This window comes from Parasteatoda tepidariorum, chromosome 6 (genome assembly GCF_982258835.1).
Source record: "Parasteatoda tepidariorum strain Cologne lab strain chromosome 6, Ptep-v5.0, whole genome shotgun sequence".
NCBI lineage: Eukaryota > Metazoa > Arthropoda > Arachnida > Araneae > Theridiidae > Parasteatoda > Parasteatoda tepidariorum.
Window position 1 is genome coordinate 28,649,979 of NC_141760.1, and position 18,500 is coordinate 28,668,478.

At 27.5% G+C, this 18,500-nt stretch overlaps 1 protein-coding gene across 3 annotated transcripts in view; it reads right to left on the reverse strand.

Annotated features, from left to right (window-relative positions):
- The window catches only part of LOC107441233 (uncharacterized), a 138,166-nt gene that overhangs the window by 12,450 nt on the left and 107,216 nt on the right, over positions 1 to 18,500 (reverse strand). For all 3 annotated transcript variants that reach the window (XM_016054416.5, XM_016054418.5, XM_087165578.1), the window contains one exon: positions 9,052 to 9,160. In XM_016054416.5, the coding sequence (XP_015909902.2) occupies positions 9,052 to 9,147 (96 nt within the window). In that variant the 5' untranslated portion in view covers positions 9,148 to 9,160. The remainder of the gene's footprint in view (positions 1 to 9,051; positions 9,161 to 18,500) is intronic.

Genomic DNA, 18,500 nt, shown 5'->3' on the forward strand with positions numbered 1-18,500 from the left:
TTTATTTTATCTTTTTTTATTTCGTATTATTTTGGCAAATGTCATTGACTTGATATGTTGATGATTTATTTTGTTATTTTTATTTTATTTATTTATTTTGTTTGTTTGTTTATTTGCTAGATTTTCCCACGCGTGACGTCACATCATCATTTAAAGCATTAATTATTACTAACCCATCTTGGGTCCTTCAAGCACTTTAAAGTAAAATCCTCAGGCTTAATACTAATTTTTAAAACATCCCATCTATGAGATGATGATGAAAAAAGTTATAAAAATGCGGCAGTACATCAAAAAAATTTAATTCATTGTAAAATGATATTTCCAAAATGTAAAGAATTTTTTTAAAAAAGATTTTCAATTTCGGGAGAATGGCGATTTCTTTTCCCTAGCGGCGGCCTGAGTTTTTACCTCATGCTCATTAACAAACAAGGAGAATCCATATATCTTTGTTAAACATAAATATTTGTAAAAATAAGGACTACATGGGTTTAGTTGTCAGGCTAGATTTTATAAATAAAAACATCCGTAATCAGTTTTGTTTTTTCCCTTTTATTTACATTACAATAATCATAAAGCCAAAAATCATTTATCTTTTATTAATTGCATTGTTTTCAAAATTTTTATTCGTTTTATTCAGATAAATTACAAATGGTATTAAACATTTATGTCTTTAGTTTGGTTAACAGCGCTTTATTTCAGAAATTGAAAAAAAAAAAAGTACTAACATTTATATTTTAAATTTTAAATATTTTAAATTTCAGAAATAATAGAACAAAAATACTTTCTTGAACTAATAACATAAGAAACTGCTTTCTGATATCGCTTATTGCAGTAAAAAAGAATTCAAAAATATACACATTTTTTCCCAGCAAATAAATTATGTTAATAAACAAATATCAAACAATACTTTGCTATAATTGCAATTATATAACCATTTCAATAAATGTGTATATTTAACCAAAAAGCAAAACAAAAGTTAAGAAATAAAAGTAAATATTGTAATAGGAAATTTTTAAAAAAAGTAAGTAAATAAACAAGAAAAGAAAGAAAGAAAAAAAACAATAAAAAAAGATCCAGGAAAACGACATTGCGAAAATTCGTTTTATTGTGATGCTGCCATCTAGTAGCAAAGTAAGTAACTTCGACTCTTTTGCAAATATGCTTCTGTCAGTAGGGCATTTAATATCTCAGAAATATTAGCATATTTAATATAAATTTTTGTTATATTATAGTTTTAATTTCATAACTTCATTTAAAATTCAGCTTTACTTAATGTATTTTATACATAGTTTCCCAATAAATACGATGCATGTTTTAACTTAGAAAAAAAAAAATATTTTTTCTTAAAATACGATCCAAATTTTAAAACACATACTCAACTACCTTGATCGACAATTTTTCTCAAAAAAATTTATTTGTTTTTGAAACCAAAATCTTTGTTCCGGTCAAGTAGTCAACTTTTTGTATAATTCTCTAAACGATTATTCGCGTGTGCATATCGGGAATAAAATGCATCTCTTATCATTCTTTTTGTATTGTTTTAGACATAAACTTCATAATTTCAAATTATATATCTACATAAATAAATAGCTGGCTGCATATAATAAAATACATAAAACAGGCTACAGAAGTCTTAAAGGTCACTTTCCTCCAGACTGAACTCAATCTCACTTCAGGGGAGAAAGGGAAAATTTTAAATATGATTTAACCATCTTTACTTAATTTTTACAAATAAACTGATGATACATAATTACTATACTTGCAGTATCTTTCGAAACACGTAAACTGCATGCTCATAAACTAATTAAAATGACACAATAAAGCTTTGTTATTCTACAACTTAAATTGATTTTTTCCTGACAAAATTATATCAGTACAATTCTGTAATCATCATTTTTTTGAGAGGCAATTTAATGTTTTAATTTAGAAATTCCATTTATTTGAAAGGCAATATAATGTTTTAATTTAGAATTCTATTAAAAGTAAACTGAAACATTATTAAAATAAATTTCAAAACATTACTTAACAAAAAATTTATTTAAAAATAGACAAATGTACAGCATTAAATTCGATACTAATAACTGCATCATTTTGTTGCTTCACATTTTAGAAAAAAGAATCGAAAGTATTAAAAATCATTTTAAATTACCTATTCGAAATTACTAATTGCATAATTTTTTTTGTTTCACATTTCCGGAAGAAAAAAAAAAACATTAAAATTATCAAGAATTATTTCTTATAACTCAATAACGTTACGCCTTTGTTTTTCATTATTTTTTAAGTAAAGGGTAGGAAAGTGATAACTGTTATCAAAAATTATCTAAAAGAAGAAAAAAAACCTCAGGAAAAAGACTATGAAAATTTTAATCTAAAGCCCAAGATGGCCACGTAAGAGGCCTCTTTAGGTGTATACGTGACACAACTTTAATATTTAGTTTTTTTTTTTTTTTTTTTTTTTTTTTTTTTAAATTTTGAAAATTTTAACCACCTACTTGTCATTGGCATTGTCAGTCATTGACAGTACATTTTATATTATTCGAAAATGGAAATTCGGAGTAGGTAAGAGGCCTTTTTAGAGGTATACGTGACACCACTTTAATATTTAAATTTTCTTTTTAATTTTGAAGATTTCAACCTCTTACAAGTCATTGACATTACATTGTCCTTACATTGTCATTACGTTGAGAGTACATTTTATTAATATTACTCGGAAAAGGAACAAAACCCAAAACAACGTCGTAGAGCGTAGGTGCCAAAAGCACCAAGAGTCAGGTTTTATGAGGAAAAACGCCCATGTATTCGTTTTATAGCATATAAATTACACAAAAGTTAACCAATATCCAACTTATTAAGTTACAGTGAATCATCCTTTTCTTATTGATATACATCGGGTGTGCTCTGAAACTAGAAATCTTTAAATTTTCCACCTATAAACTTCCACTTCTAAATGAACGATTTATGAGTTCACATGAATTTCGGTTAACCTACAAAGGTGTGCTATATTATAAAACTTATTGCGGAAAAATATCCCATTAATTAATTACATTCATATTTCTTGATGTGACTAAATAAACAGTATTCAATCATTTAATTACTAACAAATTGTTGATCGTTGACGAGCTAGCTCGTTTCTTTATGCCCAAACGATGTTGACAGATTGATGATCTGATCTAACTCGTCATTGCACTTGCAATGTCGTTGTTGACTAACTCGTGATCAGCCAATAACGTTTAGGCATGAAATCAATGTTTAGATTATTTTACTTTACTTCCATATTCAACTACATAATAATAGCTAGTTGCACGACGCAGTTTCTATGTAACATTATTCGGCTACAAATTGTTCACTATGAACTCGTGACAAAAAAAAAAGATACTTTTACTTGAATTGTAACATTTTATTGAGTAGAAAAAAATTAACACTAAGCGGTCATCCTTAAATCCATATATACAAAAAATAATATACAAAATATACAAAAAATGTTATATACAAAACACAAAAAATTTATAATATACATAAAATTAATATTATGTTCTAATTTATTTATTAAGCATGATCTCAGTGTCAGAAAACCACCAGCACGGCAGTGTGAGCTCAAATTATCACGCATTAAATTATCACACCGAAAAAATCTTTTGAAAGAAAAGAAGAAAAAAAACATTAAAACCATAAAGAATTATTTCAAATCTTTCTCATAACTTAATAAAGTCGCACCTTTGTTTTTCATTTGCGTTTTTTTAAATGTGTGTTGAAATGTTGAAACGTGCGTTTTTTTAAATTTTATTTATTTTATTTTTTTAAAGTAAATAAATTTGGCGAAAAAATTAGAAATCAAGCGTAAAGATTTTTCTTTTTTGTTCATTTGATACTGAAAAACATCGTAGTGTGCCATCGTATTCATTTGATAGTGAAAAACATCGTAGTATTTGTATCGTATGTTTAAAACCTTTTATCTCTTCACGTAGATACCTTTGCGTAGTTTTTTTTTATTTATTTAATTTTACCGAAACTATTTTACCGTTTCCGAACGTAACTAGAATATTTGCCAGTTTATATCTTTATCTGTGACAATTCTCATTGTTGGAACGCTATCTGAGTACAGTTTCATTTCCAGGGGTGTTACGAATTACGATTATTTGTATAAAAATTTTGTGTTTGAAATAAGATGTTATTGCACGAAGTGGATTTGTCGAACTATAGGAGCGATTGTTCATAATAATGTAGAAACACATCAAAGTGTTCTTTTTTTAATTCTTTTGTGTTTAGCCCATTAAACGTACCTGAATCTCGGTTGATTTCCAATATTTAAAGCATTATTCCTTAAAAATAAAGTCATGCATTTAAGGGTTAAGAGCGATAGGACTACCCAATTTTTGAAATGTGCTAAGAATAGCGCAGTTGCAGAAACTTTCCTTAAAAATATTGACTATGGGTTCTAGTACAATTTTATTCACTAAAATATTATTCATAAGGGTTGAAAAAGCATTTAAAATTTTAAAAAAGAAAGAAAAAATATTTAATTATATATTTTTTAAAGAAATTAAATTTCTTATTTAAATTTTAAAATGCCGCTTCTCTTCTAGTTTTGAATCTGAGATGATCTGATTTGATTCAATAGTTAGAATAATCTGAAATACTAAACAGAAGTATCAACTAAGCATTTATTTCATTTTTCTTTAGTATTTTTTTGAAAATTTCAAATTTAATTAACAACATTTTTGTGTAAGGCTTTTTTAATATATCCTGTGTTTCGCTATAGTATATATGTGTAAGTATGCCCAACTTTATCAAAAATAGCAGTCGTAGTCTGACAAAAATAGTTATCAACAGTTTTCGTAAATCAGGCTCTTGAAGCAATGAAAAATATACACATTACTAATCAGCAAAAAAGAAGGTGGGCTGATTGTTATAAGTCTAAGAAAGTTTCAGGATGATTAAAAACTACTGTAGATTTTAAATTAGCATGGCATGTTGCGAGGAGGCGGAATTTCCAATTAACTTACGCCAGATATAACACATCGTTATCTTAACTAATAATAAACAATAAAATTAAAAATAAATAATTAAAAATGATAACTAATAAATTATTAATTAATTAATTAATAAAAATTAATAATTTAATTTTAATTAATAATAAATAATATTATAAAATAATTCCAAGTAGAAAAAAACACGTTATGTACTTTTTGGACAACTGTAAGTCACTCTCAATTTCACAATTGTTATAGTTCTTAAAATTAGATTATAATGCAGCTTTAAGATATAGTTAAAAAATATTTATTTTAAAATTATTTTTGCATTTCAACTTAAATAGGTCCAAACATTAAAATTTCTTAAACGAACTATCCGAAATCTGATATTTGTTTTCATAATTTTAATCATTAATCATTATTACTATGCTCTTCAATAGCTATTTGTCCTTTAAAACATATACTTATAGCGAAAAGTAGATCTTTTATAGCAACTTAAGTTATATTTTACTAAAAAAAATGGGAAGTATAATTTTAATAAACGTCAGTAACCTTGATTCCATCCAAATTCTATAAAACAAACAGTCTGTATAAACAATAGGAACATTTCAATAATCGAGACAACAAAGGTTTTTCTCCAACTAGGATGTTTTATTTACTGAGTTCACAGCTTTGCATTCTGAGCGGATACAGTAGGCGAGTCTGATAAATATTTGACATTATCGTTATAAAACTTCATTCAAAATTTCAGCAAGCAGATTTTGACGATATATTTGGCCTAAAAATACCTTTCCCACCGGATGCAGATATAGTAGTCATTGAGAAAAATGAGGCGACGGTATTCTGATTTATTTCCAATAATCCAAAACTGAATATTGAATTAGGTCACTTTTATTGGTTAGCACCTATTTTGTCGAAATTTTAAAAGCCATCTACGGAAAAGTTGAATGATTCATATTTTATTCAGTCCATTTCTGATAAACCATCAAATCTTTTATTAAATCTATATGTGCTGTGTATGTCTGCATACCGAATTGTGGGTTTACTGTAGGCACTAAAAATATGTTAATTACGTTTAATTGATTCACGAAGGAATTCTGTAGCATAATAGAGGGAACAATGCAGCGGAAAGTATATACTTTTCCGAAAATCGTAATTGTAACTTTTTTACAGAAATATATTTTTTACTCGAGCAAAAAGAACACTTTTTATGTCGCTTTCTATAATTTTGAAAAAAGTGGTTACTGTAGTGCATGCAATATTTTGAGCTGCAATATTTGCGTGCAATATTTTGAGCTGGACTGTCTTTTTTATGCCAACCATTATTTTAGTTATCAACCATTATTTTTGAAAACGACAAGTTTATAAAGGCTTAGGGTTATAAAAATATAATAAATTTCAAAACGGGAAAATTTTTTAACTAAATTATTAACAAAAACTTTTAAATTAAAGATTATTTTTAGTTTGAATCGCACTAATCAGTAGGAAATAAAATAATTATATGATTTCTTGACCACAACACTCAAAAATTGCAATAAAAATTTAATTAAAAATCTTTAGGGAAGAAGTAATAGGCTGTATTTTTCTACTCCCAAAATTATTACCTAGAAATATGCGGTATTATTCTTCTCTTTGTAAAAGACGCTTTTTACATATCGGTGAGATAATTCCAAACGACGACAAAACAATAATTCCACATAAATTGCGAATTTTGAGTATACTCTCTGTTTCAAGTAAGAGAGTTTGCCTATTTTAGGCACCTTATAGAAAGCCTAGACAGACAAGCTTTAGTGGATCCGTAGAGTTGTTGGGCACTATGGTGCACGCATGGCTTCGGGGTGGCAGCTGGTGGTTTCCCTGTTCCATGGGCCTGAATTCTTTGGAGCTTTGTAGTTGGGGGCTAGTGATTTTACATAGGAGCAATCTCAAAGTTGTAAACCCGTTACGCGTGTCGGCTGGCCACCTGCGGTGACCGAATATGATATCAAGTTAGATTTCTTTTTCCGCAGCAGATGTTAATTATGGCACCATTTATTCAGAGTGAAAAGAAAAATATTTTGGTTTTTTAAGCTGAAATTGTACTTTAGAGAGTCGTGGAGAATATGTTTCAGCTTGTACCTCCCCTTGATAACCGTGTTTGTTTGATGCTCATTTTAAAGCAAAAGAAGCTCATGTAGAAATTTAATTAACCTTTAAAAAAATTCTTACAACTTTCTGTTTACATAAATGTATCAACTGAAATACAAATGTAAATGCTGCCGAAGGCAGCAGGATCAATGAAAAACCTCGAAGCTGTGAGTTCGTGTAGGCGAATATAAAGAAGGAACCCCAAGACCACGAGTCCGTGCATGATTTTCAACCGATCCCATTAAATTGTTTCTAAAATACCAATGTCATAGAATCAGAAAATGTTGTCGAATGCAACGGAGTGAAAGCGGTAACTATGCGGAATCTAGAGGCGATGAGTTTGTACAAGTGAACATAAAGAAAGAACCGCAAGGTGTTGAGTTCGCGTTTGATTTTCAAGCTATCCCTTTAATTCGTTTAAATATAATCAAAATATCAATGTCAAAATATCAATCTAAAATATCAATGCCATAGAATCAGAACAATGCTGTAAAATGTAACAGGATCAATGTGGAGCAGCGAAGAGATGAGTGCGTGTAAGCGGTAAACTATGTGGAACCACGAAGCGGTGAGTTCGTATAGGCGAACCAGCTAGTTGCTGCAGGCGACAAGTGTTTTACAAAATAGTGTTACGAAAAATACACTAAAGAGCATTGCTATTCTTTAAGTAACATGAAGCACAACACAGGGCAATGTGCAAATTGGTACCTATAGTTTTTAAATAGATTTTATCTATATTAAAATTTTTTAGATCTGAGAAATTTGTAATAGTGGTAGTAAATTTGCGTTAATGCTTATAAGAATTTCCTCTTTTAAGATACTACTTTGTGGCTTAGAGATCGGTCATAGTAACCAGATATATTTCCTTTAAAAATAATCTTTAGTGGTGGTTACAAATGTATTGAAATATCTATGCTTGTTTCATATGCGTAATATCTTTATTAGATTCTAGATAACTTAGTGAATCTAAAAGGCTGATTCCATATGTGTAAACAGTTCTTCTCTATCATCTCTACTTTTAGAGACTTAGCGTAAATAAAATATTTCAGAAAAAATATGGAACACAACTATTCCTCTATGTTGTGAAAAAATTAGAGTTCTGCTTTTAAAATTTTACTAATGATTTGAAATTTAAAAATATCTACATTTTGGTATACTTACTACTTCGCTAAAGCAAATTACACCTTTAAATAATCTATGCTCTAAACGGAATAATTAATTAAAAATTAATAAATAATTAATTTCTAATTAATGAACAATTAATTAGCTTAAATAATAATTTAAATCAGTTCAATCAGTTCTTAGAAAAATCATTTTAATACTAAACCACAATATCGATGTTTTTCACCATAAACTCCTTACTGAAATCTCAATAAGGTATTAAATTGAACCATGCTTTCATGCAAGGTGAATTATAATACCCTAGTAATCACGGTTAAAAAGTATTACAATAAAATAGTTCAACTTGACTGCATAAAGTTGCAGCGATTTTGAACGTTATTATGATTCAATACACTCCAAAATTTCTAAGAGTACATAGAATGCCTTCGAAATAATTAATAACTTTATTTTAGTTAATAACGTGAATCAGTTCAATCAATTCTTTAAAAAAATCGGTTCAATATTGAACCACAATATCGGTAACTCAAACCACAATACCGTTCAACTTTGCCGCAGCTTCAATAATTGAGACATGGTTTCTTGAAGCATTATATCCGTAAAATCAAGTTTAATAATGTACTACAATGATATGGTTCAACTGAGCAGCGTATTAAAATTGCAGCAATTTAGAACGTTATTGGAATTGGGAACGTCATTTTGAATTTTTATTTTTACTCAACCCGCGCCAAAATTTCTAAACACGTATAGAAACCAAACAGATCAAACAATAAAGATTCATTGTTTTGAAATAAGAAGCTGATAAATAAGTAACAGAGGCAGAAGTTTCACTCACCTGTATGGCAACAACGGACTTAGCTTGTTCTTGAATGAGAAAGAAGATAGGCCCATTAATCGCCATTTTGACATCCTTACTCGTCGATGACGTCATGGTATCATCTAATCTAAAAAAGCACGTAAAATTGACATTAGAAGCAATAATACATTATATAACGTAGTGTCTTGTAAAAATAAAGAATTATTGATGGAAAATTGAGATTTTACGAGATTTTAATAATTCGTATTTCTAAAGTATTCAACTTTCGATATTTACATTACATGTAAAAATAAATTATCAGTACTATAAGCTTATATTTGAGGGATTACAAAAATTTATTTTTTATTTGAATACATCCCCGAGCTTATTTAACGTTTAAATAATCTAATATCATTTGAATAGATTAATGTAAACAAAATAGAATTTGCAAAGGGAAGAATAAAAGCGAAATACGAAATTTAATACACGATTGTTTTCTCATTTATTAACCATTTGATATTTTTTACTATTTTTGGGAACAGTTCTAACAAAGAAGTACAAATTAATACAAATAATTAGTTTTACTTTATTTATTACTTTTTTAATAAATAAGGGATTTAAAGTGTGAAAAAAAGAGAACAGGTAATAGAGTATAGCTTTAAATATGCTAATTAATAAGGACAGACGGTATTTCAGGTTACTTTCTCTGAATAAACATATTTTTTCCAACGTATTTTTTACAATCAAAATATATGGGAAACCAACCAGTAAAGAAAATATGGTCCCAATAGTAAAGTTAGGACAACGTTTGAAAGTTTTGATCACTTAATATTAATTTCACTTATCGCGCGTTGTATATCTCTAGAACTATTTAAAAGAATCAAAACATTTTAGCTAACACTTATAAAATTCGTTTATCCAAAGATAATTCCATTTAAAGAATTTTTTTTATTAATAGTCGAATATTTTTTAAATTTTAAGATATAAAAAGTTTTACATCGTTTTGAACCAAGCAATTTCAAAGGATAAAAATCAATGTATAGGTTGGGTGTTATAAAATTTATAATATAGTATACTTTATAATAGTGTGAAAAAAACAGTTCAATTCGCATAAAGAGTTAAAGAGATATAACATAACACACAAAAAGTTAAATTAACATTAAGTGGTCAAAACTTTCGTTCGCTCTTATAGCTAAACTATTGAGACCATATTTTTCAGATTGCAGCTACCACTGATATTTCAGTGGTCAAAAATCAGAATACTTCGGATAAAATATATGTTGTAACTTAATTAATAGTTACCACTAATTAGTTAGTCTATTTGAAGTCAACCTCTTTGAAATATTAGATTAGTTTTCGGCATATGAAAATAAGAACAAAAGTTAGTGTAATTTCTTACTGAGCAACCATTTCTGGACATACTGTAAAAAATTCCATGTAAAATTACTGTATAAAGTACCGGTGCTTTGGGTGTATCATCCGTAAAATCCATTTTTTCCGTAAAATATAATACCGTAATTTTTAAAGTAATATTTATTTAATTAGAGTGATTCAGTGATTTTATGGTAATTAATACTGTAAAAATCACGCTATTTCAGATTTTTTTGCTTCGCTACATGTTTTATCCCGATAAATCAAATTAATAAGTAGAAGTTACAATGATAGATTGGAGTAATTTGGAACAAGTAAAAACGTTCGTTTTTTAGAAAAATTAGGGTAGTTAAATTATTTACTTAACTTTAAAATTCATCTTCAACTAATTGTGGATAGTAATTTGGATAATTTCAAGGAAAATAAGAGAAAATAAATTATTATGGTTTTTACTAAATTAAATTCAAGTCTATCATAATTATAGTTCTTGCAAGACCACATATTCGGAAGACCGAAGTTCGAGACAAGGTTGTGAAGTCGGTAGTCGTAATGTTGAACTCTAACTCCAACTCTGGATTTTTATAACTCAGACTGATACTAAATTTTCACGAAATTCGAGCAAAGTATTGCCACCCTAACTGCGTGTGTGTTAATTTCACATCAATTTTTTTCGTTATTTAAAAGTACAATTCGGTTTAAAAACTATTTTATTTGAAACTACACTATCTATTATAACATAACAACTGAAAGAACTTACAAAAATTTTTTTTTTAAATGGGGAAATTTTTCAAACCGTAAGATAAGAGGAAGTTGGAAGATAAATATAATATAGAGGAAGTATCGTTGTCAGAAGCATAGATCCTCGCCCTTACGTAAATATCTAATAAGAATGTACTTAAGTGTATATCTAGGAATTACGAAACAATTACTATTAATGTTACATAAAATTCATTTGCAAAATCTTTTAAATTCATTTTGAAACTTAAAAAATAAATTTTGTTTTAGAATTTTTGAATCAAAAGATAATTTTGTAACAATAATTTTTATTAAAATAGCTTTTTCAATTGTTTGAATAGATGTGAGAGGCTGAACTAGATCAGTGTTCCACTATCAGTCTATCAATTTCCGTTCGCACCGTTCTTATTAAACGATTGGTATTCCTATTCCGACAGAAAAGTTTTCCTATTGTTGCATTTTTTAACTGATTGATCATTGATGGATTTTCAGTGGATACGTAAGTGACGTCAGCTTAGACATCGCTATGGTTTTCTATACTTAATTCTATAACTCAATTAAAGAAAGAAAAATAAAAGATGTTGATGTAACAAATTAATCTAGATATAATTTCAGCATTGTCCAAATATTCATTAGAGTAATATTTTTTTTAATAAAATGGTAAATATTTCTCTTAAGATCTCATAAGATCAAAAAATTTTTTTTAACCTATTAGTATTTAACTTTTAACTAATCTGAAATCGATAAAACTAATTTTTCCCTCTCGAAGTCTAAAAAAAAATTTTCGGTGACTCAGAAACAATAAATTCGGTAAACCTAGGAAACAGAGAAAGAGAAGAAAGTGACTCACCCTTATAAAGATGATTTAAGTGTTTTTTATATGTTTTGATAAAAGGCGGTGTTTATTTTGCTATAAGGCTTATTCCGGACATTTCAAAATAAATTAAAAATCAATTTAAACTATTGATTTACAGTATTTCTTTTACGCATTATGCTTGTTTTCTGATTGTTTATTGTACGGATTAGTGTTATATTTAAGATAAGATTTGTATGGTTTCTTGGCGATTTGTTGTTGATGATTTTCTTTTGTTAGATAGGAGAGATTAGTTAATTAGAAGATTTTCACCTGTGTAATGTATTTTTCTAATATTGTTCCTTGCTTAATAAACGATTTTGTGAAATAAATTATACTTTTTAAATTTTGCTTACTTGGCACTTTTCACGACATAAAAAACTCGTTCTTCAGTTTCTTTCATTGGTCATTTTTACTAAAAGAGCTCACGTGTGTAATATATTTTTTCAAATATTGTTTCTCGCTTAATAAACGATTTTGTGAAGTAAATGATAATTTTTAAATTTTGCTTACTTGGCACTTTTCGCGACATGAAAAACTCGTTCTTCAGTTTCTCTCATGGGTCATTTTTCATCAAACGAGCTGAATAATTTTTTTTTTTTCTTTGAGTTATAATTCCGAGATGTGATTTGATTTAACCTCATTTCAATAGAAATTATTGAATCAAACTTGTTTTGCTGTTATGGTGAATACTGCTATAAATTATAATAAGGCTTATCCATATTTATTCAACTAGTTTAAATTAATTAATTATGTATGTCGATCAAATTAGTATGTAGTTTATTCAACATGCAAATAAGGTTAAGAACAAGAAATATAGAGAGAATTCAAAATATTCAAATCGAATTGTAATTTACTTTAGGTGTTACGGCAAAAAGTAATTTGACTTTATTAACCAAAATAAATAATTAAGATTAAATCGATTTTCATAAATTGCATAAAAAATAATGAAAGTAAACGCTAAACCCATCTTCTAAGACATGTAGTAAAGCTTTTTGCCGTATCGGTACGCTGAAGTCATTTGAGTCAGAAAGTTAAACAATTTTCACGCTTTGAAAAGAAATACGCGTCACTTTTTTACAAGCTCTAGAATTAGAGTGAAAAACCTTTATATATCCTCCGATAGTAGTAACTTACAGAGATAGGAACAAAGAAGAAAAAAAGATACTGGCATTGAAATTAACACTTAAATTCATATTTAGTAAAGGTGGAAATCTTGATCGGTAATAAACAATCTTTGATCGGTAATAAAAAAAAAGTGGAAGACTATTATTTGTGATGCGTTGCTATGGTTACCACCATAACTTAAGTTTTATTACTTTTAACCTAACTATTAGATATCTGGGTAAAAGTACTTTTTCGACGGAAAAAATAAAAATATATTCTTTCTGTCTCTTGAATTTCTGGTAATCATAACCTGAATTACGTATATTTTATGCAACAAAAAAAAGTCGCAAATCTGAAAACGATTTCAAAAAGTAGTCAAATACAAGGTCGTTTTCCTTAATCTTTTAGTTCTTATTAGAAAAAATTAAACCAATAGCCTTATAAGAACGAATTATTTGATAACAAATTATTCGACAGCAATAGATTTTTATGTTGCGTGAATTTTGAAAGCACAATTGGCGATACTTTTTTGAATAGTAATTTATTCTACTAGTAATGGATCTATAATATATACATATATATATACACAGTGCAAATTTTTAAACCAAACTTTAAAACGCTTATCTAATTGGTATATTTTTTAAATGTTAGATTTCGTATTGAGTAAATTTTAAAAGTTAATTTTAAGACATTTTATTAAGTAGAAAATTATTCTTTAGCAACACGTTTTAAAATACGCAAATTTTGAGATTTCCAAAATCAATATAGCTTAATAAAAATATGAATGAAGTTTTTATACCGAGGTAATCTGTTTTCAGATTCTATTTTCGTTTTTTCCAACGATAATATATGGAGAATTACATGGATAGCAATATATTAGCTATTGATGGCTCAGGGGATAGATCATTAGCCTACCAATGAGGTGAACCGGGTTCAAATCCCAGCGATGGCCGGTCGATACGGATTCCGCATCTGGCTTGCACCGACCACAGTGCTAACGTAAAATATCCTGAGTAGTAGACGGATTATGGGTTAAAGTCCCGTTGCCGTCAGGCTAACCGTAAGAGGACCGTTCTTCTCCATGTAACGCAAATGCGGGTTAGCTCCATCAAAAAGTCTTCCACGAAGGTAAGTTTCTCCCAATTCTTGATCCAAGAGTTCCATTGTCTTCTGGATTTGGTTCAAAAATACAAGAGTACGGAGTAGAACATTAGTAGTCGTAAACCCAACCCGAAATTGGATAGGCTGTTCAACGATGATTATAAAATAAATTCAAATATAATTGTTTTAATAAATTTTCAAAACCCATAAAAATTCTTAGGATTTTTGAAAGCAAAACTTGGTGATTAAGTTCTATAAAATAAACTTTAATGAATTAAAAATGAAACAAAAAGTATTTCGAAACATTAATTAGTAAATTTAATAGGAAAATTGTATTCTAATTTTCGGTAGATTAACATTCAAGGCAAATTTTATCCGTATTCGGAGTCTATTTATAATTGTAAATATACTAGGTAAATTACAAATAGCAGTAGAATTTAAAAACAACTTCATTTTAAGGTATACACCTGTAAATAATATTTAATTTTTTATACAATATTTGTAATATAATATATTTTTTTCTAATATAATAATATAATATTACTTTTTCATATAATATTTAATTTTTAATGATATTTGTAATAATAATAATTTTATGTAAACAGATACTTAGATTAAAACGCACGCCTTTTAAATCAATTATTCCTTGAAAATAGGAAAATAAAAAAGATTTCTAAAACTGAATTTTTTTTAACAAAAGTATCAATAAATCATAAACTATTTAGATATCATATTTTAAACATTGTCGAACAGTTAGTATTTCCGAGAAAAAACATTGATCACTATTACAGTTCATTAAGTTATCATTTAGGTCGTACAAGACATGTAGATAAGACTTTTAACAAATGAGGCCTCATTAAATATTCTTCTATTGAAAAATCCATGTAGGCTCTGCTATAATGTCTAAAGACAAACTGTAATAGTTCTTTCAACAATGAAACAATTTAAACAACAGTAGCAACATTTAATTAAGTATTTTTCCCTAAATTGTGCTTAAGATTATACTTCTAAAGACGTTATGTTTCTACAATTACATATATTAGTGCCCTATAAAGAAGCATGTAGGGTTTTAATTTGCATGTAACAATTGAGGAATTAAGTTCAGAAACTCTCCCGACTTATTTTTATTCCACTGTGTTTTAATGAATTCGGTTATACGTTTGAGACAACCGAATCCCAAAACAAAAATATAGAGCACTTTTCGACTACACTGTAAAAATTTTTAGATGAAATTACCCCATAAAGTACCGGCACTCAGGGTACTCTTATCATAAAATCCATTTTAACCGAAATATTTTACGAAAAAAGAATCTGATAAACCGTAATTTTTAAAATAATAATTACAGTAAAATCACTAAATAAATCTAATTAAATAAATATTACTGTAAAAATTACCCAACATTTTACGGATGGTGCATCCAAACTACTACAGCCTCATGTTAGACCGAATGCAGTTTGACTGCTAAAAACAGTACCGCAATATTATTGCCAAAGTGCTCTAGCTAGCCTTAAAGTGGTTATCAAAATTCTAACCACTTTAAGACTGACTTAAGCTCAAAGTGGTTGGAATTTCAACCACTTTAAAACTAGCTAATTTATTTCAGTTATTAATGGATCAGTAATTATCATCAAAATAAATAAATTAATTCATTAATTAATTTATTTATTTTGATGACATGTTACTGCCAATCTGAATTTATCGCTAATAGAAATAGGGACATCTTTAAGATTAACTAGAGCACTAAAATTCTGTCTGAAGCTCGGAACTGGATGATAATTTGTCAGTTTTAACACGATTTTGCAGTTTTTAATTTTGTCATAAATTTCTCCTTTTTAGATAATTTGAGAATTTTTCTAATTTTTATTTTGTTATGCTATTATTTCGTTTTAGTTTCAAGTCTGTTAAATTTCCATAAATTTTACTGGAAAAGAAAAAATTATCTTTCATCCTGGCGTTACATACATAATCATAAACCATAATAACATATTATTATACACAGTAAAATATAACATGATACAGTTACTAGTAGGATTACATAGTATGATTATTGTTTCATTCTTACAACAATACATAAAGTGTTTAATATTTTTAAAATGTTGTGTTATTACCATTTTTATATAAAGACTTTTATAGAATATAGAATTTTCCTACTCCGGTTTATTTGCTTTTTAACCTACATTATAAGCAAAAACTACGGAACGGAGTATATTATTCATTATATGCCTAAACTACGAGAATGCATTTGAACTATTTCACAAAGGTTTTTTTCTGGAATTGCAAACAAAATCTTGTTCAATTGATAAAAAAATATTTGTTGAAATGTCTATTTCTTTAGAATGGCGTGAATCAGTTTAAATGTCCCTAAACTTTGTTGACAGCTGAAAAATGAGAAAAATCTAGGTTAACCGTTTACAGGGTTACACTATTTTTGTGACATATCTTTTTTTACGAACAAAAGACAAGCTGAGATACTTAAATAAATTTTTTTGATCGTCTGTGTCATTTCCGGCTAAAAACCTGGAAATTAGAAATCTTTGTTCGTAAAATATATCAAACTCAAAATATATACTCAAAAATATATAAATAAATAAATAGAATAAAAAATATAAAATATTAACTTTGATTGCTAAGAAAAACCTAAATTAAAAACAGCAACCTTGTCTTAAAAGCGAAAGTATATGATTATAGCATAACTAGTTTTTATAATTCAAATAATTTACAATATTATTTCAGTTCTGAGACGTTTTTATCTAGGTTCAGAAGTTCTTATGAACTTCGTTGAATATATATTTATAATTATATTTTTATATGAATTACATATTGTTTTGCCCTCCTTCACTTGTAGGTAGGTGTAATTATAAAAATACTATTTGAGCTATTGAAGAATAAAATCTCTTATTTCTATTTGCCTTTAAAGTAACTGAAAATTTTAAAAGACTTCTTAATAAAAAAAGAAATTTTCTTTAAATATAACAAAAATTCATAAAAATTTTAAATACTATTTAGTGGATTAAATTAGTATTAAATGAAAAATTCAAGATAGAAAATATGAGGATAAGGGGACTCTAACCCATGATCCGTCTACCACTGAGGATATTTTACGTCGGTACGAGCCAGGTGCGGAATTCGTATCGACCAACCATCACTGGGATTCGAACGAGGTTCACCTCATTGGGAGGCGAACGCTCTATCCCCTGAGCTATCTTATTTATCCTTATATATTTACATAGTCACTAAATATTCATAATATGTAAAGTAATAGAGAACATTTTGCTTTTTTTATATAATAATGTAGTGCACGTCAGTAAATTGCGGAATGAATAACGGTGAAAAAAAATAATGCACAAGGTTATTTTTTTCTACCTTCTTTTCGTACCTTCATACTCTAATTTACACATCAGCATCTGCCTTTGTTTAATTTAAAAGATTTTTTTCTAAAAACTTTACATTTAGAACAATTGATTATTTCCGATATACCAAAAACTCGTTTAATTCAGATTAATTCGAAAATTATCCTCCAAGATCCAATGAATGATTACTTGTTTTGATTGATGTTTTGTCTGTACTGTCTTACGCTCGGATTGTCTTACACTCGTTTTAACAAGGCATTTAAAAATTTGAATAAGTAATTAAGTGTGCATTACCGCCTACAGCTTGGCTATTGAAATTTTTTTCAAAAACATTAGTTTAAAGACGTTTTAACAGTTATTTATTAATTAATTAATTTATTTATTTATGTACTATTGAAAAAACAAACTAATTTATTTATTTGTTAATTTTTTGAAAGAATAAACTATTTATTTAATGAAAAGTACCTTTTTAACGATTTGTTAGTTTTAAGAATAAATCAAAGTGAGTTTTAAGTTATGCTCTATAAAAATTAATCACTATTATAACATATATATTTTGCCCTGATCAAGTTTATTACGTATCAGAAACAAATCAACAAAAATACCTTTTTAACAATTTGTTAATTTTAAGAACAAATCAAAGTGAGTTTTAAGTTATGCTCTATAAAAATTAATCACCATTATAACATATATATTTTGCCCTGATCAAGTTTATTACGTATCTGAAACAAATCAACAAAAATAACTTTTTAACGATTTGTTAATAGAAAAAAAAACTAAGTGAATGGTATGCTCTGTGAGAAATATTTACAAATACAAAAGATATATTTTGCCTTTGATAAAGCTTATAAAGTATCAGATATAAATCCACAAAAAAAGAATTAAATACGCAAATAAGTATTTTTTGTCTCTTTTGCAAAACAACAATTTTGTAACTCGACTTCGGAATAATGTAACATAATAAAAAACA